A 23,417-nucleotide genomic window follows, 5' to 3' on the forward strand; every position below is an offset into this window, starting at 1 on the left:
CACAGCAGAAATGGCTTTAACTAGTAACTATGAGGTTGCAGGTTCAATCCCTGGTGGGTTAAGGATCCCGCATTGCTGTGAGCTGTGGTGTAGGTCGCAGACCCGGCTAGGATCTGGCGTTCCTGTGGCTGTGGCGTAGGCCAGCAGCTGTAGCTCGGCTTCGACCCCTAGCCTGGAAACCTCCATATGCCACAAGTGTGGCCCTAAAAAAAAGCAAAAAAATAAAATAAAATAGGAATGGGGGAATTCATATCTATATTACACAAAATATATGTTTATATCTATTATATGTAAATATATGTTTTATATTTTTATATTTGTATTTTATATAAAATATGTATTTTATGTATTATATTTTTTAATGTTTACATATTATATATACATATATTTTTTTTTAGCCAGACAGATGTGAAAACAATCAAACTTTGGGGGGGAAATGAAGGGCAGACATGCAAATGCGCTCTGAAGCCACCATCATTAAAATAGCCCAGTCTGAACAGAGGTCACAGACGCAGACCCATGTAAGCAGAGGAGAGGTCAGCCAGTGCCCGGGGCCTGGGGAGCTGAGGGCAGCATGGACGAGGGCTTGGAGGACAGAGCGGGCTCTTCTCTAACGATGCCAGGAGGTGGCTCGCCAGCAGCAAGGAGACAAACCAGTCACTCCAGCCTGCCAGCGTAAAGACAGATTCCAAATGGATTAGAGCTGGATGTTTTAACATAATCAAAATATTGGAAAAACAGCAGTAAATGCTGTTTTTATCATCTTGGGCTAGGGAAGTTCCTGCTAAGGAGCCAATAAAGAAAAAAATTACCCAGTGTCACAAATTAAACATTAGCATTTTTGAACGTCAGAAGACACATGAGCAAAGTTAAAAGATAAGTGACAGAGAGAGCATGTGTGTGACACACAGACCAGGGATCAGCCCCTCATGTGCCAAGAGAGCACCCCAAACCGGCAGCAGCTCCACGGAGAAATTCGCAAGCCCACGACAGGGCGTGAGAGGAAAAAGCAAATCAGCAAATAGACGTGAACAGACGGCCACTCTCATGCATCAACACAGAAATGCAGATTGGCTGGGGGAGCTGCAGTGGCCGCGCCCTGCGGTAGTGCACGCATGCCCACCGGTCACTCGCGAAGGGTGCCCCTCAGCCGTGACCAAACTGCCGGCGGTGTAATGTTGTGGGGCTGAGCCTTCGGGAGTGTAAGGGGAACACACAAAGGCGTCTGCATGAGGACATCAGCCACAGCACTGGTCACAACTGCCACACATGGGAGCTGCCCTGAGTGGCAAGGGGTGGACCCCACGTGCCAGCTCCCGGGACAGACTTTGGCAGAGAGATGGGTCAGGAGAGAGAAGATGTCTCGGCCTGGTGGCCAGTGGGAACCAAGCGGCCCTAATTGTAGGGCTGCAAGAGCTGGTGGTCCCAGACCTGAGCACGGACTGGGAAGGTGGGCCGGAGGGTCACGTGACAAGCCAGGCAAGCCGTCCTTCACAGGGCGCTGGGCTGCCCAGGGAGAAGGCCAGCTGGCCGGGATCCCACAACTTGGCCATCTGGGTCTGTCCCAGGATAGGCTGTTGACCCTGGACCTGAGTGGGCGGAGGGCTGGAGGTGGGAGACACACCCCGGGGGACAAGGGAGCATCAGCCTTGGAGAGCCGGCCTCTACTCCTGAGCTGTGCGACCTGCCTCTCTGTAGTCACACAGTCCAGGGCCCTCACCGTCTCCTTCCCGCCTGGCTGTGTGGCCCTGGGCAGGTTCCTGAACCTCTCTGGGCTCAGCTTCCCGTCGGTAAACTGGGGATGATGAAGTCTGACTCCCTGTCCTGGGATGAAGCCTGACTCCCTGTCCTGGGATGGCCTTGGCAGCGGTGGCCCCTCCAGGACCTTCCGAGTGGGGCTGCCCCAGCCGGTATGGGGAGGTGCCACCTCCTCGCTCTTGGCCCCAGAAAGCACAGGTGCGGGTCCCCAGAGCTCGTGGGGACAGATGCTGCCCTGGAAGCAGCGAGGCCACGCCCCACAGCCCTAGCGGACTCTTTGCTGCCGCAGGCTCACATCTACTCCCTGGGGGCCACGCTGAAGGCAGCCCTCGAGTATGTGACGGAGCCCGAGGCCGAGCCCAAGCTGAGCCAAGACCTGGAGGCGCTGCTGGGCCAGATGCAGGCAGAGGACCCAAGGGACCGGCCCGACCTCCAGGTAAGCGGGAAGGCCAACCCCTAGGCGAGACCCCGCCCCCTACGCCCCCCAGGCCCACATGCCCACGCACGCGCTGTGCGTACCCAGGGCCCCCACCAGCCCACTCTGCCCGGCTCCCCCACCCCCACCCCTGCCAGCCCCGGGCCCTGGTGGCCATGCATTTGGTTTAAATGAGGACTTGACTTTTTCATTCTACGTGTTGGCTCTGAGAGGTGTCCCTTACAACTGTCACGGATGGAACAGAACCTGTGGTTTTCCGTCCTCCCTGCACACCGCCCCGATATCCCGCAGGCTAGAGGGGGCGGACGGGGAGGCGGGTCGGGGCTGAGCGCCGGCTCCCGCAGAGCATCGTGGCGCTGTGCGAGGAGAAGCTGCAGCCCGCCTCGTCCTGCCGCCTGTGCCGGAGCCTCTCGGCCGCCGGGAGGAGGGTGCTGTCCATCGAGTCCTTCGGCGCGTGCCAAGGTGGGTGCCCGCGCAGACGAGCCTCCGCACGCGGACGTGCCGGCATTGGCGCGATCACGTACACACGCTCGCACCAGTGCCCGCACACAGCACGCAGACACCCACACCCACCCGCACAGCAGATGACACGTGCCCCCACAGCACACACAGAAACACGCATGTGCAAACTCCGCCACACCTACGGAGACCGCAAACTCCCAGGGCAGGCACACGCACGTCCACACACAGCACACGCCCCACACGCTCACCCCCCACACAGATACGTGTACAGATGTGCACTCACACGCTCTGACCCGCAGGTGGAGATGAGCAGCAGGTCACCTTGAGACGTGGCTGCCCTCAGGTCTGGTCACATCTTAGCTTGTGGGCGCTTGTGTGCGTGGCCACTGCGTGTTTCACAGCCACCGCCCTGACGGGCACTTCCTTCCCCAACACTCAGGCTGTTGCTGAAGCATCTAAGATGTTCGCAGCTCACGAGGCGTGATCTCAGGTGGCATTTTGAACAAATGCCAGCATCTGCTCTGCGCTTGGCTGGCAGCGCCAGTCCGGAGGGCCCTGGGGGGGAGGCGTGGAGGGCCCCCTCCCCCGCCATGCCAGTGGCATTTCCCACCAAGTGGGTGTTTGTGAAGCTGCAGCACCAGGCGGCAGCTGGTGTGTGGCGAACAGCAGAGGGGGTGTTCACACTGTGGTAGGGGGCTGCAGGCCACCAGGAAGGGCGCGGCTCCCTAGGGCGGCTCGCACAGACAGGCGTGGGGAATACTGCGCTCAGGACCAGGGCGGCTGCAGCCAGATTCAGTGTGTTCCTTTGGGGACTATCACTAGTGTAATTATAAGAGTAAAAGGAAGTGGTTTTTGGATGAGATGATTAGACAGGCCTCAGGATGCCCTGTGGGAAGCCCATCCTGGAGGGGGTGGGGCGGGAGCTTTCCGAGACTCATGCATCGCCTGGAAGATGAGATGAAGGCGGCAAAGGAGGATGTTGCCAGGCTGCTGGTGAGGAAGGGCCCTGGGCTGAGGGTCTGTGTGCTGGGGGTGGGTGTCTCGGGGTCCTGCAGGAGCTGGATTCGCTGGCAGCCATGGGGTGGGGGGGGCGCAGGGGGAGGCCCTCCTGGCTGTTCCTGGGCAGTAATCACGTCTTGCTTTTGCCAGATGTCAGTGAGAGCACCTGGAGGGGGAGACTCACTCCAAGAAGTGGGGGGCTGAAGAGGCAGCCGGGGGATTGCCCTGCTGACCCAGAGGCCACACCTGCCCCAGAGGGCCCGCCCCAGACCCCAGCCAGAGAAGGCCCAGAGCACCCAAGGACCCTGCCTGCCAAGTCTCTGCTGTCGGCCCCTGTGAGAAACGGTGAAAGCCCCGGCCAGGAGGGGCTGGCCCCGGAGAGGCTGGCCTGCCTCATCCTGGACGCCCAGAGGCCACCAGGTGACCAGGACACGGGCTTCCCGGAGAGAAGCCGCCTCCGGAAAGTGCAGACATTCCCCCAGCTCCCGCCGGATGGCGACGGCCCTGAGGCCAGCCCCCTCAGCCTGACGCTGACCAGCGTGAAAAGCCAGCCGCCTGCATCTGAATTCTTCCCTCCTGACCCCAAGAAGGCCCTTCCAGAAGGGATAAATGGCCCTTCCAGCTTCCAGCCGCTGTGGCCCAATCGAGAGCAGGGGCTCCAGGAGCAGGGGGCCAGAGGCAAGGGCTGCAGCGAGGAGCGGGGGGCAGGGGTGCCCAGCCGGGGCCCCGCGGAGGAGAGACCCCTGCCCAGTTCCGAGGACCCTCGAGATGCAAGCAGAGACCCAGGGACTCCCGAGGCTGATGACGAGATTCGAGCCGGAGCTGGGGAGCCAGGCAGCGCAGCCACGGAGCAGGTGGGTGACCTCATTCGCATGGCCGGGAAGGAGCCTGCGCCCGAGCGCACAGACACGCGCGCGGCGCTCCGCAGGCTCAGGTTCTTGACGAGCGCAGGTCATTTTCTGCCGGGAAAGCGGCCTCAGCCTTCACTCCCTTCCTGTGCTGAAGGAAGCTGTGAATACAGCTTGGGTGCCTGCGGTGCCCCAGGCGTGGTCCCCGGGCCGCAGCGCCTCCCCGCGGCCTCCCTGGAGGTGGCACCCGGTCTCCCAGAGCGCAGCGGCCCCCTCTGGCCTGCAGCGCCCGCCGGCACCACCCCTGCGCGAAGCCAGGCGTCTCTGCTGGGTTTAGGTTTTCTTCCCGATTGCGAGCTGCACAGGGAGCAGTCTTCCCGGGGGGCGGGGGGAGGGTCCAGCGGGGCTGTTTCTGGGCGCTGCTTGCCCAGTCCTGGCGCTCAGGGGCTCCAGCGACTTCCTCTCGTGACTTTAGGTTAGAAACTGGAATGCGGTTGAGGGTGTCCCCCTGCCGAGCTTGGTCCGCGATTGAAAGCCTCCGGCAGGCAAGCGTCGTAGTCAGAAGGGTTGGAACCGGAGAGGGGCTTCTAGACCCGGGGGCGAGGTCTCCGCCGGGAGGGCGTGGCCTCCCCCATGGGGGGCGGGGTCTCCCAGACCTGGCGCTGACCTCTTGAAGGAGAGGAGAGGTTGTCAGGACAGCTGAGAGGGACAGAGGACTCCTTCCAGTGTCCTAGAGGTTTGGGATGTTTTCAGTGTGACCATGGGTCACCTGAGTGGCCCGCAGCTCTCAGCCCTCCTGTGGGCAGAAGACAAGTCGCCCAGCGAAGGTGGGTCCCGGGAGCCCCTGGACAGAGCCGCCTGGGGCTCCTCGGCCTGAACCCACGTGTTTCTGTGGGGCAGTGCTGCCTCCACAAGCCTCCTCCCCACCAAGCTGTGCTGACCCAGAGGTCAAAGGGGAGGACGGACTCTGATGTATTTTTATTCATATCCTGACAAGCACCTGAGGGTTATTTACATGAAAAGTATGGTTACTTTAAAAGGGAAGTCCAGGAGTTCCCGTTGTGGCAGTGAAAATGAATCCGACTAGGAACCATGAGGTTGAGGGTTCGATCCCTGGCCTTGCTCAGTGGGCTAAGGATCTGGCATTGCCGTGAGCAGTGGTGTAGGTCGCAGACACAGCTCGGATCCCGCGTTGCTGTAGCTGTGGTGTAGGCCGGCAGCTGTAGTTCTGATGAGACCCCTAGCCTGGGAACCTTCATATGCCGCGGGTGCTGCCCTCAAAAAAAGCAAAAAAAAAAAAAAAAAAAAAAATTAAAATTTAAAAATAAATAAAAGGGAAGTCCATCCTGGAGATCCCAGCACACCGACACGTGCCGGATGCCCGCGTGCCTTCCATCATCAGCCCAGGGCACCCGGCAGCCTCCCCGAATACGCCCACACGGCCCCATGCGTGTACAGGGAGCGCCCACGCACCGGGAGGAAATCTCAGGCTTGAGCCTGGACTCTGCCGCCTTCCAACTCGCCCACCAGCCTCCCGGATGGCCCAGAACGGGCTGGGGGCCAGGGGCCGCAGTGCGAGGCTGGGTGGTTGCTGAGGGCAGAGCTGACCAGGAGCCCAGCTGTGGTCTCTTTTTTTGGCCGCGCCCACGGTACGTGAAAGCTCCCAGGCCAGGGATTGAGCCCGTGACCCAGCAGTGATCCCTCTGGATCCTCAGCCCGCTGTGCCACCCGGGAAGTCCCATGGGCTTAACCACCAGGCTTTCCTGCCCCAAAGGCCTCGCGGGATCAGGGCCCACCCGGACCTTGGCTCCCACACAGGCCGGCCGCTGCCTGTTGGGCATCACGCTGCTCCAGAACCAGGGACCCAGAGCTCCTCTGGGTCTCATCCTGGGTTCATGGCAGCTGCTCCAATCCCACATGTAGCAGGAAGCTTGGCGGGGGGCCTGTGCCACGGGCCAGGCACGGCCTGGGTGAGGCAGGGAGGGAGGTGGGGGCCCAAGGCGGCTGCACCCCCAGCAGGGAGTGAGGTCGGGGGCGAAGACCTTTCCTCTAAACACACTTCTGTGTCCAGGGGTGGTGGCTGAGCCCCCAGGTGGAGAACGCCCTTCCAGCTGAACCCGTGCTTCTGACTCAGGGGTTTTTATCCGGGGGGGGGTCACCATCATCATTTCCAGAACTTTCTTGTCTTCCCCCTTTAATTTTTTTTTTTTTTGTCTTTTTTTGCTATTTCTTTGGGCCACTCTTGCGGCATATGGAGGTTCCCAGGCTAGGGGTCCAATCGGAGCTGTAGCCACCGGCCTACGCCAGAGCCACAGCAACGCGGGATCCGAGCTGCGTCTGCAACCTACACCACAGCTCACGGCAACGCCGGATCGTTAACCCACTGAGCAAGGGCAGGGACCGAACCCGCAACCTCATGGTTCCTAGTCGGATTCGTTAACCACTGCGCCATGACGGGAACTCCTCGTCTTCCCCCTTTAAACACCAGCTCTGCTCAGCCCTGGTAACCTCTCCTCGGCCCTCTGTCCCTCTGGACCCGACTGCCCTCAGTCCTTGACGTAAGAGGGATCCGACAGCCTTTGTCCCTCTGTGACGGGCTTATTTCACTGACCACAACATCTCAGGGTCTGTGCAGGTTGTAGCACGTGTCAGCGTTTCCTTCCTTTTTAAGGCTGAGCGAAGTCCATTGTAGGGATGGGCCACGCAGCGCTGAGCCCGCCCCCGGTGGGCACGGGGGTGCTTCTGGCTCTTCTGGCTTTAGCTCTGCTGAGTCGCACTCCGAACACAGACGTGCAAAGACGTCCTCACGGCGCTGCTTTCAGTGGGAATGCGCGTGGACTTGCTGCCTCCCGTGGGGACTCTACACCTCGTTCTTTGAGGAGCCTCCACGCTGTTTTCCACGCAGTTGCAGCATTTCTCAGACGGGCCCCCAGCACCTGCCGTTCTGACGCGGGGCCTTCCGGCGGCCTGGGCCCGGAGCGCGGTGTGGGAGGCCCATCCCGCCGCCGTTTTCGGGTGGCGCTCGCCCCGTGCCTGCCTCCTAAATCCCTCCGAGGTGCCCGCCGCCTGACCGTGGCCCCTCCCCCCCAGGACGTCTCCCTGCAGGACCTCCTGTCCAAGCTGGGCCGGCCCTTCAAGGAGTACGAGCTGTGGGCTCTGTCCCACGCGTGCCTCAGCACCCTGCGGACCCTCGGCGAGCACCCAGGTGACGCCCCTCCTGCGGGTCCGGTCCGGCCTGCCCACCCCCTACACGTCCGGCCAGGCCCAGGGGCTGCATCCACGGCCAGTGCAGGCCGCGTGGACGGCCTGAGGCCAGGCAGGAATGTCCACCCTCTGAGCTGGGGGCAGCCGGGGGTGTCTGCTCTGGTCTCAGGATCCAGGGGGTCAGAGGGTTCAAAGTGTGGGCCTTAGAGCAGCGGCCCTGCTGAGGAGGGGCAGGAGCTGTGTGGTGGCCCTCACCACACTCTCTCAGCAGGGCGACACTGTCCCCAAGAGGACAAAAAACGGGGGGGCATCTGAGTTGTTACGCCGGTTTGTGGCCCCGAAGCTCAGTCCTGCAAGACGGCGTGACTGGGCTCAGGCCACGCTGCCGTTTTAGCGCGTCAGGGGCAGGGAGACCCTTCAGCCTGGCCGCCCTCGGTCCTGTGAGCCGCAGGCCCGTGGGGTGCACCCGGCCGGCACCCAGCCTCGCCCGCCCCCTCCCATGTCCCTCAGGCCCCGCCTCTTCCTGTAGCTCCTGGCCATTGCCAGCCTGATGCCCCCCGCAGCCTGGACACAGATGGTGGGGTGAGGGGGAGGCAGCCTGCCGGGGCCTCTCAAGAGGGGGGAGCCAGCACCCCACCCCTGTGCTACATCCAGCGAGGGCCCCAGTGTCCGGCATCCCCTGATGACCCGGGGTGTGGGGTGGCTGAGAGGGGGCAGGTCCTCGGGAGAGCTGGGCCCGGGAGTCCAGCCCCCTGACCCTTGTCTCCTGCTGCAGCCTACCTGTGCCTGGACTCCGTGCTGGTGGCCGAGGATGGGGCCGTGCTGTTCCGGCCACCTCTTGCCAATGGTGCGTAAGTGGCTCAGCCTCAGGGCCGTGCTCCAGCACTGATGGCCGAGGCCGAAGGGGAAGCTCAGCTGGGGTCCTGGGTTTTCTCTCCCAGGTGCTTACAACTCGTTCTTTCTGGCCCCCGAGGTTGCAGAGCAGAAGCTGGTGACGGAAAAGGTACCTGGGCCCTGCCTGTCCCTCCCCATCGCCCCCCCCGCCATGCCCACTCCCTTCGTCCAGACGCTGAGGGGCGGGGGTTGAGGGGCGAGGTCGGGTCAGCCTCAGGACTCAGCAGAGTCTGGGTGGCCCTAACGCAGCCCCGTGGCCTGGGCAGCCTCTGCCTGGCAGGTGCCTCCCGGGGGGTGACAGAGCTGTGGCTCCGGCCGTGTCAGCTCGGAGGGACTTGTGCGTGGACGGCTCTGGGCACCGCGTGCTGGGTCGTTAAGAGCCCACGGTTAAACTTTCAGGGATGTTTGCAGGCGCGTGTCAAATGGAGCCATTATTAAAACTAGAAAAGTACAAACTTACCACCAATTATGCTCAAGAACAAGGTGGAGCTTCTGCTTCTGGGAGGGCGGAGGAGACGTAAGTTCCCTGCTCCCCCGACAGAGCTCACCTGGGAACCCTCATGCCATCTGAAAGTGTGACAGGATGGGCAGGTGGGGGACGGAGGCCTGGCCGGGGGCCTTTGCCCGAGGAGTGGATGGTCCGAGAGCTGCAGGCGTTGTTGCCACTTTGCACGTGGAGGACAAAGAAGCTGCGGCTGAGAAACACCAGCAGCACAGCCAAGCCCTGCAGAAGCCCGCACTCTGGAGCCAGCGCTCCGGACAAAGGAAGGGGGCCTCCGGGGCCTTGGGGGTGCTGTTGGAGAAGGCTGAGCACCCCCAGCCTGTAATGGGGACCCCCACCAGTCAGTGGGAAGTGGCCCTCCCAGTGTAGGGGGGTGTAAGAGGGGCCTCAGAAAGAGTCAGCACTTCCAGAGTTGTCCAGCAGTAATGAGGCCACCCGCCCCCGCCAAAAAACATCACTCAAAAAAAGGAAATACTTGGGAGTTCCCGTTGTGGATCAGTGGTTATCGAACCCAACTAGCATCCATGAAGACTCGGGTTCGATCCCTAGCCTCGCGAAGTGGGTTAAGGATCTGGTGTTGCTATGAGCTGTGGTGTAGGTCGCAGATGCGGCTGGGATCCTGCGTTGCTGTGGCTCCGGCGGAGGCCGGATTGGACCCCTGGCCTGGGAACCTCCATGTGCTGTGGGTGAGGCCCTAAAAGACAAAAAGACAAAAAAAAAAAAAAAATGCTTAGGTGTAAGTCTAGCAAGAGTATGCTGAAAGCTGAAGAAGAGAAGTCTCAGCTCAGCGATCTGAGCTTCTCCCTCCAGAATCAAGAAGAGCCCAGCAGAGACCCGAAGCAGAAAGAAGCAGAGACGGTGAAGCAGAAAAGCCGTAGAGGAGGTCAGTGGCATGAAGGTCTGTCTCCCGGAAAAGACCAAAAAACTAACAAACTTCTAGCAAAACTGACCGGGCAGAAAGAGAAGGACGCCGCAGTCACCGATGCCAAGAAGGACCCGGCGGAAGTGGCACAGACCCTGCGGGCGGCAGAGGAGTGATGGCACCACGGACAGCTCCGCACCCAGAAATTCAGACTCTGACGAGACGCACCGGTGCTTCAAACACACACTGCCGCGGCTCACCCAACACGACATAGATCTTTGAATGGCCCCGTAGCTATTGAGAAGATTGACTTGGTAACTTTTAAACTCTCAAAAATCACTCTCTAGGCCAGGATGGTTTCCCTGGGGTGGCGTACCAAATATTTAAAGAAGAATTCTCACCAGTTCTACACAATCTTTTACAGAAAGCAGAAGTGAACACTCCCAGTCCATTTTGTGAAGCTGATAGTACCCTGATAGCAACGCCAGACAACGCCAGTATGAAAAAGACCAGTATCCTTCGTAAATACATAAGGCAAAAATCCTTTTAACGAGGGCGTTCCCGTTAGGACTCAGCAGTAGCAAACCTGACTAGCATCCGTGACGATGCAGGGTCAACCCTGACCTCACTCAGTAGCTTAAGGATCTGTTGTTGCCACGAGCTGCAGTGTAGGCCGTAGACAAGTGTCGGCTCCGGCGTTGCTGTGGCTGAGCTGTAGGCTGGCAGCTGCAGCTCTGAGTCACCTCCTAGCCTGGGAATTTCCATAGGCCACGGGTGCAGCCCTACAAGGAAAAAAAAAGGCCTTAACAAGGTATATGCAAATAGAATTCAGCAATATATGAAAGCAATTATACACCATACCCAGCAGGGTTTATTCTAGGGATATAAGGCTGATTCAGCATTTGAAAATCAGGACTTCCCGTCAGCGGAAATGAAGCTGACTAGGAGCCGTGAGGTTGAGGGTTGATCCCTGGCCTCACTCAGTGGGTTGAGGATCCGACGTCGCCACGAGCCCTGGTGTAGGTGTCTCCCCGCCCCCTTCACCGCCCCCCTCGGCAGCTGGAAGCCAGGCGGGAGCCGTCACACCACGGAAATCAGCAAATGCTCAAACCAGGGTTGAGTCTGGTTCTGTCAACTGAGTCGACTAAGACGTGGCGGGGCAACATGAATGATTAAACCGCCAAGTGTGTCCTGTCGGCACAAAGGCTCCAGGAAACCCCTGCAGGGTCTCAGCCACTGTCGCCCGACTCGGAGCCGCGGCCAGCCCCTCCCGGGTTCCCCTTTCTTTGGCTTATGGAGATAAACGGGGGGCCCCACCATGCGGGCCGATCTCCAGGAGGGCGTTGGGCGGGAAGCAGCAGACCCGGTGGGCCTGCAGGAGAGCGGCGCCCCTTTCATCATTGGTCTCCGGTGCATGTGGCACGTGCTCCATGTCAGCAGGTTGTGTGATGAACCGCTCTGCGTACCAAAAGGCCCGCGTTTTTGCTCAGAGAGCCTGCTGTCCACCATTTAGCAGCACAGCGGTGTCTCGGGGACTCCTGGCCTCTGGCTGCCCGAGGTGCCACCCTCACCCTCGGGAAGAGAGGGAACTGGGGAGGTCCAGGCGAGGGCTTGGACCCGCGGGCACCGTAGATTCCCAGGCTCAGGGTCTGCGGGGGGGCCTCCAGGCCCGGGGAGGGGGGGCTCTGAGCACGGCTGGCCCTCCCTCCCCTCCTCCACCCAGGCCTCCGTGTACTGTGTGGCTGCGGTCCTGTGGACGGCAGCCAAGTTCAGCCTGCCCCGAGACCACAAGCTGGCCCTGCCACGCAGGCTCAAGACCCTCCTCTTGGACATGGCCAGACGCAGCACCCAGGAGCGGCCGTCTGCCGCCGAGGCCATCAAGGTAACTGCGCAGCAGGGGCCCCGGCCTGAGGTCCAGGACCTGGGCGGGGCCTGTGGGGCAGAGGGGCCGGGACGGGTGCCGTTGGACCGGAAAGGGCAAGGGTTTCATCTGCGGACGAGCGGCGAGCGTCTGCGGCTCAGCAGCCGGCTTCCCCCACCGTCCCGAGCCTCCACCGGCAGAGAGGGAGTGGGGGTGTCATGGGCCCAGCTCTGGCCGCTGCCCTGAGCCCCACCCGAGGGAGAAGGCATCCCTCACCCCCCGAGGGTCCTCCAGGCTGAATCGGGGGGAGCCCGGAATCCCTGTTACACAGCTGAGGGCGGCCAGGAGGGACAGCTGGAGACTGAAGTTCATCACAGGCCCCCACAGAGGGGCGCACGCGGCTCCCCAGGAAGGAGAGACGGCCCTGGCCGCGGGGTGGCGGCATATCTGAATGGTGGCCTGTCCCTGCTTTCAGGTCTGCAGCGGCTACCTCCTGCAGCGAGGCATGGACAGCAGAAAGATCTTAGCCCACCTGCGGGAGTCCACCTGTAAGGTAAGCAGAGTCTTCAAGGGACCCCGCGCGCCCCACTCCTTCCCCGGCGGGAGGGAGGCTCCTTGTTCTTGTCTGTGTTTGGACGCGGGCGGAGTTTAGGGCGGAGGCGGCGAATAACTCCTTAGCCTCTAACGACTTTCCTCAGCTTTCCACCATCTGGCACAAGCCCACAGCCCCACGCCCTGGTCTCTGTCGGCCACTGGGCACACGGGCCGGGCACACGTCCTGGGGTCCTGCCACGGGGCCTCAGTGCCTGTCAGCTCCCTGGCGCGCTGACCGGGCGGGGCCGCGTCAGGTGGTAACAGGGTCCCTCGGACGTGTCCATCCCACCGGCATCTTTGGGGAGTGTGGGTTCTGGGTGGCCCCAGACAGTGCCCACGATGTCCCAGGAACCTGCCAGGACTTCGCTGCATTGGGAGCCACCTGGCCAGGGGCTCCCATTCCAGAGAGAAGCAATCCCAGCCCCGCGAGTCAGCGCAGGCAGGGGCTCGCGCCACGGTGTCCCCTCTGCCTCCGAGGTCATCTCCACCGGGGCACCCGTGTCCTCCGGCCCCAGGTCTACCAGGAGGACGAGATCATCGGTCTGCACGACGCGCTCTCGGTGGTTGAGCTGAACCCCATTGAGGCACCTGCACCCAGGCGGGGCTCAGGTGGGCCCCCCACCCACCCAGGTCCGGCCCCGGCACCCCATGCCACCACTGCCCTGCCACTGTCCCACCAGACTTTGCCTCCAGACATCCAGCCCTGAGTGGGCACCGGACACCAGGGTGCGGCCAGCATTGGCACCAGCTGCCTGGCTCCTCACCCACCACCCATCTGCTCTGAATCCTGGCTCAGGCTTCCCTCCATCCTCCCGGCTCGCCAGCAGCCGCGGCGGGCAGCTGGACCGGCCTCTGCTCCCACGCCCCTCCTGGGTCTGTGCTCTGCCCACCCCAGTTCTCCTCCCGCCCCCTCCCCCTCAGCGGCCCATCCTGCTGCCTGAGAAGGCCTCGCCCTGCAGGCCTGCCCCAGGCTCTTCAGGCCTTTCCATCACACCAGCCCCACCCACACCGAGCGCCCACCCTCCCAGCTCCGGGGCAGCCCTGGACCCAGGTCCCTCCTCAGGCCTCCTCCTTGGGGTCGCCCTTCCGCCCAGTGCCTCTGAGGGAGGCTTCCCAGGCCTTTCAAGTCAGCACCCCTCTAAGACAGCACCTACCCTGCACACCCCACACTGAGTCAGCACCCCATACTAACTCAGCACCCCACACCGAGGCCAGCATCCCCTAAGCATCCCCCTCTAAACATTGGTACCCGTCCTGCTCACCCCATGTTTGTCCCCAGGCTTCATGCGGGTCAGCAGCGATACCAGCCTTGTCGCCATGCAGGGGCCAGTGCCCAGCCAGCCCTCCTGCCTCCAAGCGGCGACGTTGCTGCCAGCAGCCTTCACCTCTGAGGCCACTCACTATAAGCCCATCGTTCTCACTCCAGACACAGGTGTCGACAGGTGAGTACCCCCACCGGGGGCTGTGGGGTCCTGGCCCCTCTGAGACTCTCTCCTCTCTCTGCTCACAGGGACTCGCTCGCCCTGTCCATGGGGCCGGAGGAGGGGAGAGGCTGGCTGGACCGGGTGGGTGACGGGAAGCCAACTCCTGAGGCCCACGGAGCGGCCACTGGCCTGAAGACCCTGGACCAGCCAGAGCCTGGCCCCCCAGACCCCCTCAGAGAGTCAGTGCCAAGAGATGCAGCCAAGGGGCCCCCCTGCCCCCCACCCCCTGTCCCAGCCAGCCCACCCGAGGGGGCATCACTGGCGACGCCCAAGCGCTTAGCCCCTGCCCCACCCCTGAAGGCCCAGAGGCCATCCCCAGAGCGAGGCCCAGAGGAGCCCATCCCCAGCGGAGCCCCCGGAGGCCTCGGGCCCTGCCCCCCAGGGCCCCCCACCACCCCTCTCAGCCCACACCCTGCAGCCCAGCCGCCCAGGAGTAAGGCTGCCCCCGGCCCAGACCAGGAGCCCGAGGTTCCCCCATCAGCCCCACGGGGCCCCTCCCCGGCCACAGTGAATCCAGACAGCCCCGGGGGGACCCCTGTCAGGGAGCAGGAAGGCCAGGCCCCAGAAGGTCACCCCGAGCGGCCCCAGCCAGCAGACCGCAAGCTCTGTCTGTCCAGCCTGGACACTGCACCCCTCCCGAAGGGGACAGCCTGCCCGTCGCTGCAGGAGGCCACACGCCTCATCCGGGAGGAGTTTGCCTTCGACGGCTACCTGGACAACGGGCTGGAGGCTCTGATCATGGGTACCGCCGGCCACGGGGCCCCAGAGAAGCCCCAGGAGCGCACGGGCTGTGGGGGCGCCCTGCAGGGGGAGGTCACGGCGAGGAGGCCCCCGCCCGTCTCTGCACAGGGCACAGGGCGGGCGGAGCGGAGCCCGCCGGGGCAGGCCATCCGTCCGCTAGGGAAGCCTCAGCCCTGCGGGAAGAGGATCTCAGAACACTGCTCTCTGGCCGTGCGCCCGGCCCGCCAGCCCCTGAGCCCGGGGGCCCACAGGAGTGCCCCCCAGCTCTAACAGACCCCGTCGGGGTTTTTTGCTGACTCAGGGGAGTACATTTACGCCTTGAAAGACCTCACCTACGCCACTTTCTGCGGGGCCATATCGGAGAAGTTCTGTGACCTCTACTGGGGGGAGAAGCTGCTGCAGAGCCTGTTCCGGGTGGTGAACGGGAGGACCGCGCCCCCGGAGAAGTACGAGCCCCTCCGCCGCCCCTTCCCCACCCCCGCTGGGCCCCCGAGGGATCTCCTGCCTCCGGCCACCCCCCGCCCCCCGGACCAGGCCCGCTCTCGGGCCCAACCCCTCTGCTCCCAAAGCTCCCTCTTCAGGCTGCAGCTCCTCTGGGCAGAAAGGCGCCGCGGGGTCACAGGGTGTAGGAGGTACAGCCCCTCCCTGGGACCAGGTCGGGAGGCTGGGGGAGGCGGGGAGGATGCCCCCCAGGGAACAGCCCCCACCTGGGGGCTGCTCCCTCCTGGTGGTCAGACAGCTGCAGGAGGAAGGGGGACAGGGAGCTTTCCCCTCCAGCTCCCTCCCCCAGCCCTCCTGACATCCAGCCCTTCCCCAGGGGCTACAGAAGGCCATGTGGGTGGGCATGGCCCTGGGCACGCTGACTCCAGGCCCGCGGAGCCCACAGCAGCCCCAGCACCCTGGGCCACGCGACAGGCGATCGCCCAGCTTTGCTGGAGGAGCTTGAGCGTGCCTGTGGGCCTGAGCACCCCGACACCCCATGCAGAGAGGCGGCGCACACCCCCCTCCACCCCAGCTGAGCGTTGGGGGATCGCCTGGGGGCCCCGAGAAATGAATGCCAAAAAGTCCTCTGCCAAAGGGCCCACGTCTGAGCAGCTTGCGGCCTGCGGCCAGGCTGTCCCCGAGGTGTGGGAGGCCGGCCCCCACCTCTCTCTCAGGGGAAAGCCGTGCTATGTGGGGGGTCACAGGGAGGCCTGCAGCGTCCTGCATTCTGTGGCAGCACTTCTGAGGAGGCCGGGTCACAGCCCGACGGTGACGACGGGCCCAGCGCTCTGCATAGCGGCTCGCCGTCCAGCAGACGGCCCTCTCCTCTCGGGACGGGTAAGCCACGTGGGGTCTGGGCTGAGAACTTCGGGGCCAGGCTCCCCTTGTCCCTCCAGGGTCCCCAGGGCAGGGGGGTCTGTTCTGTGAAGGGGCGTTCTCCCCAGGCCAGCAGGTGGTTGGCAAGCCCAGGTGGCCTTGGGCTGGGGGCATGGGGAGGCACATGCTGCCTGGAATTGCTGGCCGCAGCTCGGTGATGGGGGGTTTTGGCATCTTCTCTGGAAAGGAGCCCTTGAAAGCCCCTGAGGCGCCTTTTCCTGGAGCTGGAGCCCAGGACGCCCTGGCACCTGGGGTCTTTATCATTTCCCGAAATCTGGTCGGAGTGAGACACGACTTTAGATTCGTAGATTTAGGGATTTACAATCACCCTCACACACGCGCACACACGCACACACACACACACACACACACTGTGTGTGGGCTCCGGAAGTTCGGAAGCAGCGTGGGGACCTCTCTGCCTTGTCTGTTGCCAGCTCCAGGGTCCCTCGGGGCTCGCGCTACCCTGCCCGCGCGGCAGCCCCTCTGGGCAAGGCCAGGGGACGGGTGCCCCCAGGGGTCTTTGGAGCCCCTCCAGAGCGGGGCGGCCGCCTGGCCCCTCTCGGACGGGTCCCCTCTTGGGAAACAACCGGAGGCGGACCCCCCTGGGGCCAGTGTAGCCGCTGCAACCCTCCTCTCCTCTGTCCAGGGAAGGAGAAGCCGGACGCGGACTCGGATGAGCGCTCACGGGGCAACTTCGAGGTGGCGTTTCGGCCTCAGAAGTCGGTAAAAGCCGGGAGGGAGCCGCGGCCCGAGGCGGGCGGGGACCTGGCCTCGGGTTCTGAGGCGGTGGCCCAGCCGGCCAGGCCCGCAGAGGGCAGCCCGCGCGTGAACCCCGGCCCGGCGGCCTTCCAGAGCTGCTGCCCCGGCTGGTGCAGCGCCTTCTACGAGGCCGACTGCTTCGGCCCCGACGTGCACAACTACGTGCAGGAGCTGGCGAGGCGCAAGGCCACCGGGTCCCCGGACGCCCAGAACCCGGTAAGTCCTGCGCTCCTGTCCACCGCTGGCGGGAAGGTCACCCCTGGCAGGGAAGGTCACCACTGGCGGGGAAGTTCCCCCCCCCCCGGCGGGGAAGGTCACCGCGGGTGGGGAGGGTCGCTTGGCCCCCGGGGAAGGGCTCAAGCAGGAGCTCCCAGGTCCCTCCGGTGACAGAAGGGCCCTGTGTCTCCCACTCTTGGTGCCCCACCTGCCCCCAGCAGCCACCATGCTGGTCTGGGCTGCCTCCCTGTGTCCCCGTGAGTCCTTCCGGGCGCTGTGCTCATCTGTGCGTGTCCTCCGCATGGCGTAGGAAAGGCCCATTTTACAGAGAGAGAAAAACCCATCCAGAAATTCATGTGGGATCTCAAGGGACCCCCCACAGCCCAAGCAACGGTGAAAATGAACAAAGCTTGAGGATTCGTTTTCCGATTTCAGAACTTAGCACAAAGCTTCCGTAACCAAAACAGTGGGAGGGGGCCCCAAAACAGTCTATAGACCAGTGAAAGAGAATAGAGAGCTCGTGGATACAGCCTCACACATGCGGCCAAGCGATTTTTGACGAAAGTGCTATGACCATTCAGTGGGGAAAGGGCAGTCTTTTCAACAGATGATGCTGGGAAGACCAGATATTCCACGCGAAAAACTGAACCAAGGTCTGTGTACCTTGTGCCACATACAAACGATACCTCAAAAACCAAAGACCCAAACGTGAGAGCTGGAACAGTGAAACGCTCAGAAGAAAACACACGGGAAAACTTCAGGACGTTGGATTTGGCAGTGACATCCTGGACGTGATACCAAAAGCACAGGCAACAAATGTGAAAAATAAACACATCAGGAGGTCCTGTCATGGCGCAGTGGTTAGCGAATCCGACTAGGAACCATGGGTTGAGGGTTCGATCCCTGGCCTCGCTCAGTGGGTTAAGGATCCAGCGTTGCCTCGAGCTGTGGTGCAGGTCGCAGACATGGCTCGGATCCCGCGTTGCTGTGGCTCTGGCGTAGGCTGGTGGCTGCAGCTCGGATTCGACCCCTAGCCTGGGAACTTCCATGTGCCACGGGAGCGGCCCCAGAAAAGGCTAAATAAATAAATAAATAAATAAACACATTGGACTTTATCAACACGAAAACCTTTTGTGCCTCAAAGGACACTATCAACAGAGTGAAAAGGCGACCTATGGAACGGGAGAAAATAATTATAAACATACACTGATAAGAGTTTAATACCAAGAATACGTAAAGAAGGGAGTTCCTTTCGTAGTTCAGCGGTTAACGAACCTGACTTGGATCCATGAGGATTCGGGTTCGATCCCTGGCCTTGCTCAGTGGGTTAAAGATCTGTCGTTGCTGTGAGCTGTGAAGGTCACAGATGTGGCTTGGATCCCGTGTTGCTGTGGCTGTGGTGTAGGCTGACGGCTATAGCTCCAATTCGACCCTTAGCTGGGAACTTCCATATGCTGCAGGTGCAGCTGTAAAAAGAAAAAAAAAAAAAGAATACATAAAGAACTTATGAATCAACAACAACAAAGCCACTTGGTTAAAACACGAGTGAAGGACTTGAATAGACAGTTCTACAGAGAAAATATGCAAATGGCCAAAAGGCACATGAAAAGTCATTGAGTGTCATTACTCATTAGGAAAAAGCAAATCAGGGAGTTCCCTTCGTGGCGCAGTGGTTAACGAATCCGACTAGGAACCATGAGGTTGCGGGTTCGGTCCCTGGCCTTGCTCAGTGGGGTAACGATCCGGCGTTGCCCTGAGCTGTGGTGTGGGTTACAGACGCGGCTCAGATCCTGCATTGCTGAGGCTCTGGCGTAGGCTGGCAGCTACAGTTCCGATTAGACCCTTAGCCTGGGAACCTCCATATGCCGCAGGAGCAGCTCAAGAAATGGCAAAAAAAGACAAAAAAAAAAAAAAGGAAAAAGCAAATCAAAACCACTACCTCACACCCATTAGGATGGCAATGAAGATAAAATGTTTTTGTTTTTGTTTTGCTTTTTTGGGCCACTCTCGCAGCATATGGAAATTCCAAGGCTAGGGGTCCAATCAGAGCTACAGTTGGCTGCTTATGCCACAGCCACAGCAACTTGGGATCTGAGCCATGACGTCTAGGACCTACACCACAGCTCACGGCAACGCTGGATCCTTAACCCACTGAGCGAGGCCAGGGATCAAACCTGCATCCTCATGGATCCTAATTGGGTTCATCAACCACTGAGCCACGAAGGGAACTCCAAGAAAAAATGCTTTTTTTAAAAAAGCAAAACAATGGAGCTGGAGGAATCAGGCTCCCTGACTTCAGACTATACTGTAAAGCAACAATCATTAAAACTGTATGGTACTGGCACAAAGACAGAAATATAGATCAGTGGAACAGAGTAGAAAGCCCAGAATTAAACCCATACACCTACAGCCAACTAATCTATGACAAAGGAGGCAAGAATATACAATGGAGAAAAACAGCCCTTTCAATAAGTGGTGCTGGGAACACTGGACAGCCACATGGAAAAGAATGAAATGAGAACACTCCCTGACACCAGACACAAAAATAAACTCCAAATGGATGAAAGACCTAGATATAAGACCAGACACTATAAAACTTTTAGAGGAAAACATGGGCCAAGGACTCTCTGACATAAACCACAGCAACATCTTCTCAGATCCACCTCTTAGAGTCATGACAGTAAAAACAAACATAAACAAATGGGACCTAACTAAACTTAAAAGGTTCTGCACAGCAAAGGAAACCCTAAACAACACAAAAAGACAACCCACAGAAAGGGAGAACATCTTTGCAAGTGAATCCACTGACAAGGGATTCATCTCCAAAATTTATATACACCTTCTGCAGCTCCATACCAAAAAAAACAAACAACCCCATCAAAAAATGGGCAGAAGATCTAAACAGACAGTTCTCCCAAGAAGACATACGGATGGCCAAAAAACACATGAAAAGATGTTCAACATCACTCATCATTAGAGACATGCAAATCAAAACCACTCTGAGGTACCACCTTACACCAGCCAGAACGGCCATCATCCAAAAGTCTACAGACAATAAGTGCTGGAGAGGGTGTGGAGAAAAGGGAACCCTACTACACTGTTGGTGGGAATGTAAATTGGGGCAACCACTGTGGAAAGCAGTATGGAGATGCCTCAGGAAACTAAACATAGAACTCCCATTTGATCCAACAATCCCACTCCTGGGCATCTGCCCAGAGAAAACCATGACTCGAAAAGACACATGTACTCCAGTGTTCATTGCAGCACTTTTTTCAATAGCCAAGACATGGAAACCACCTAAATGCCCATCAACAGAGGCGTGGATCCAGAAGAGGTGGTACATACACACGATGGAATATTACTCGGCCATTAAAAGGAAAGAACAGCATTCGCAGCAACATGGATGGACCTAGAAATTATCGTGCTAAGTGAAGTGAGTCATACAGTGAGACACCAACATCAAATTCTTTCACCGACATGTGGAATCTGATAAAAGGACAGACAGAACGTCTCTGCAGAACAGATGTTGACTCACAGACTTTGAAAAACTTGTGGTCTCTGGAGGAGACAGTTTGGGGGGTGGGGGATGCGCTGGGGTTGAGGGATGAGAATCCTATAAAATTGGACTGTGATGATCATTGTACAACTATAAATGTAATAAATTCATTGACTAAAAAAAATTTTTTATGGAGTTCCCGTCGTGGCGCAGTGGTTAACGAATCCGACTAGGAACCATGAGGTTGCAGGTTTGGTCCCTGCCCTTGCTCAGTGGGTTCACGATCCGGCGTTGCCGTGAGCTGTGGTGTAGGTTGCAGACGCGGCTCGGATCCCGCGTTGCTGTGGCTCTGGAGTAGGCCAGTGGCTGCGGTTCCAATTTGACCCCTAGCCTGGGAACCTCCATATGCCGCGGGAGCGGCCCAAAGAAAATAGCAAAAAGACAAAAAAAAAAAAGTAAAAACATAAAATGAAAGATCATTAAAACAATAAAGCATAAATAAATAAATGTCTAATAATAGAAAGAGAAATCAGAATCTTTGTGCACTGTTGATGGGAAGGCAGACTAGTGCAGCCACTGTGGAAAACAGTATGGCAATACCTTAAAAAAAAATTGAACCAGGAGTTCCCATGGTGGCTCAGCAGTAACTAACTCACCTAGTATCCACGAGGATGCCGGTTTGAATTCTGGGCCCGATCAGTGAGGTAAGGACCCGGCATTGCCATGAGCTGCAGCGTAGATCTCAGATGCAACTCAAATCTGGTGTTTCTGGGGCTGTGGTGTAGGCTGGCAGCTGCGGTTCCAATTTGACCCCTAGCCTGGGAACTTCCATGTGCAGTGGGTGCAGCCCTAAAAAGCAAAAAATAAATAAATAAATAAATAAATAAACACCGAATTCCCGTGTAAGCCAGCAGTTCAACTTCTGGATCTACATGCAAAAGAACCGAAAGCGGGAACTCGGGTATCTGTACACCTGTGTTCATAACAGGAGGTCGACGGCAGCCGAAAGGAGGCGCAAGCCAGGGTCCCTCGTGGAGGAGAGACCAGCAACATGCTGTCCGTCACATTACTCAGCCTTGAAGCAGAAGAAGGCGAGTTCCCCTCGTGGCTCAGCAGAAACGAGTCCGACCAGCATCCACGAGGACGCAGGCTCTATCCCTGGCCTCGCTCAGTGGGTTAAGGATCCGGCGCTGCTGTGAGCTGTGGTGTAGATCGCAGATGCAGCTCAGATCCCACGTGGCTGTGGCTGTGGTGTAGACCGGCAGCTGTAGCTCTGATTGGACCCCTAGCCTGGGAACCTCCATGTGTCGCAGACGTGGCCCTAAAGAGCAAAAAAGAAAAAGAAAAAGGAATAAAAAGAAGGAATTTCCAGCACTGCTAGGACGTCTGCGAATCTTAAGGACCTTATTCTGAGTGAAACGTGCCAGAGTCACAAAAGGACAAATACCGCATGATTCCACCTGCAGGAAGCCCCTAGAACAGTCAAAAGCAAAGAGGCAGAAAGCAGGACGGGAGCTCCCGGGGCTGGAGGAGGAGGAGACAGAGCTGTGTTCAGCGGCCTCTCAGTTTGGGAAGATGAAGACTCTCGGGGGAGGCGGAGGTGGTGGTTGCCCAACGGCGTGAGTGCGCATCTTGCTGGAACCGCGGAACCGCACAACGAAAAATGGTTCAAGTGGTACCTTGGTGGTATGTGTATTTTGTCACCACAAAAATTTCAAAATAAAAAAATGTTCATGAGCTGAGAACAAAAGTGGGGCCGGACGAACATTGGCCTTGGGGACCTGAAGGTTGAAACAAAGCGTCATTGCGGTTGGATCTAAATGCAGACGCGGGGGCTCCGCCCTGATCCCGGGTGGGTTTCCTTCGCCCCCCTCTCCCCTCCGAGCCCAGGCAGCCACCGCGTCCCGCACCCACTGTTCCGTCGGTGACCTAGCTAGACCACGAGACGGCACCCTTGCTGACCAGGCACTGGGGCGGGGGCAGGTGCCCACATCCCCGGAGCAGCGGCCCCCAGCCCCAAGGACGTGACCTTTTCCGAGGCAGCGCCTGGAAGCCATGGCCAAGGTGGAAGGCTGGGTCCACGTGTGTCCTCTGACGCCGCAGGTCCTGTCCTCTGACCTCAGAAGTCACATCGTCTGGTGTCACAGCTCTGCTTACGGGTGACGTCACACCCTCACGGGTCCCTGTAGACAGGCAGCCCGTTTCCAGCCCTGTGTTGTGTTCAGGGCCGTGGGGTAGGGCTTCCGCAAGGGAGCTCTTCATGGCGCCCACGTGCCCTGCGCAGGTGCCTGGCAGCGGGGCCCTTTCCTCAAGCCTGTGCTCTCCCAGGGGTGGCCACTCCCTGGAGGGAGGCGTGCCCACTGGCGAGCCCCGGGCCACCCCTCCGTTGCACTTGGCCTGCCCCTGAAGGTGGGCTCGGAGACCAGCGCAGGCCACAGACTCGGCTGGGCCGGAATCTGTTCTTATTCGCTCGTGACCCCAAGGTCAGCATGCAGTTCTCTGGCCCCCGTCTCCAGAATGCCAACCCTGGGCCACGCTGGGTCCCGTCCACTCGCTCCCGGTGGCGGCCGTGGGCAGGCTCTGCAGGGGGCGAGGCGTCTGGGAAACGCTGGGCGGACCAGCAGTGACCGCGTTCTGCTTCCTTCCTGCTCACCTGGGAAGGCGTGTCTCCTGGAACCTGAGTGCAGGCAGGTGAGTTTCCCGCGTCGTCCGCTGCCGGGAGGGGGCGCCGGGGGGCAGTGGTTATGGTTTCACGTTTCTGAGAACCCACTAAACCTGATTCGAACAGGAGCCTCCGAAAAATACGAAAGGCACAGAACAGCTAGTGAATACCTTTCACTTTTGCTGCCCACAGAGAGCAAATGCGAAACCACTCCAGCCCCAGGGTGGGTGGGCAGCTGAGGGCGAGCGTCTGTGGCCACACATCGCTGACCCCGGGCCGC

At 59.9% G+C, this 23,417-nt stretch overlaps 1 protein-coding gene across 6 annotated transcripts in view; it reads left to right on the forward strand.

Moving 5' to 3' along the window:
* The window catches only part of KNDC1 (kinase non-catalytic C-lobe domain containing 1), a 56,034-nt gene that overhangs the window by 18,378 nt on the left and 14,239 nt on the right, over window positions 1-23,417 (forward strand). For 2 of the 6 annotated variants that reach the window (XM_084995421.1, XM_084995420.1), the window contains exons 4-18: window positions 2,048-2,194; window positions 2,539-2,656; window positions 3,806-4,509; window positions 7,594-7,708; window positions 8,483-8,554; window positions 8,649-8,710; window positions 11,689-11,847; window positions 12,302-12,379; window positions 12,936-13,029; window positions 13,700-13,862; window positions 13,931-14,646; window positions 14,947-15,091; window positions 15,865-15,965; window positions 16,651-16,979; window positions 23,137-23,166. In XM_084995421.1, the coding sequence (XP_084851547.1) occupies window positions 2,048-2,194; window positions 2,539-2,656; window positions 3,806-4,509; window positions 7,594-7,708; window positions 8,483-8,554; window positions 8,649-8,710; window positions 11,689-11,847; window positions 12,302-12,379; window positions 12,936-13,029; window positions 13,700-13,862; window positions 13,931-14,646; window positions 14,947-15,091; window positions 15,865-15,965; window positions 16,651-16,979; window positions 23,137-23,166 (3,033 nt within the window). Of the gene's footprint in view, window positions 1-2,047; window positions 2,195-2,538; window positions 2,657-3,805; window positions 4,510-7,593; window positions 7,709-8,482; window positions 8,555-8,648; window positions 8,711-9,464; window positions 10,280-10,389; window positions 11,848-12,301; window positions 12,380-12,935; window positions 13,030-13,699; window positions 13,863-13,930; window positions 14,647-14,946; window positions 15,092-15,864; window positions 15,966-16,650; window positions 17,867-19,144; window positions 19,849-21,463; window positions 21,835-23,136; window positions 23,167-23,417 lie in introns of those variants that run through there. The other 4 variants (XM_084995423.1, XM_084995424.1, XM_084995419.1 and 1 more) reach the window with 4 other exon arrangements.

This window comes from Sus scrofa, chromosome 14, assembly GCF_054392235.1.
Source record: "Sus scrofa isolate SSC_HxYL_T2T_F1_AM1 chromosome 14, Sscrofa_HxYL_maternal_Yorkshire_Landrace_v2.0, whole genome shotgun sequence".
NCBI classification, from domain to species: domain Eukaryota; kingdom Metazoa; phylum Chordata; class Mammalia; order Artiodactyla; family Suidae; genus Sus; species Sus scrofa.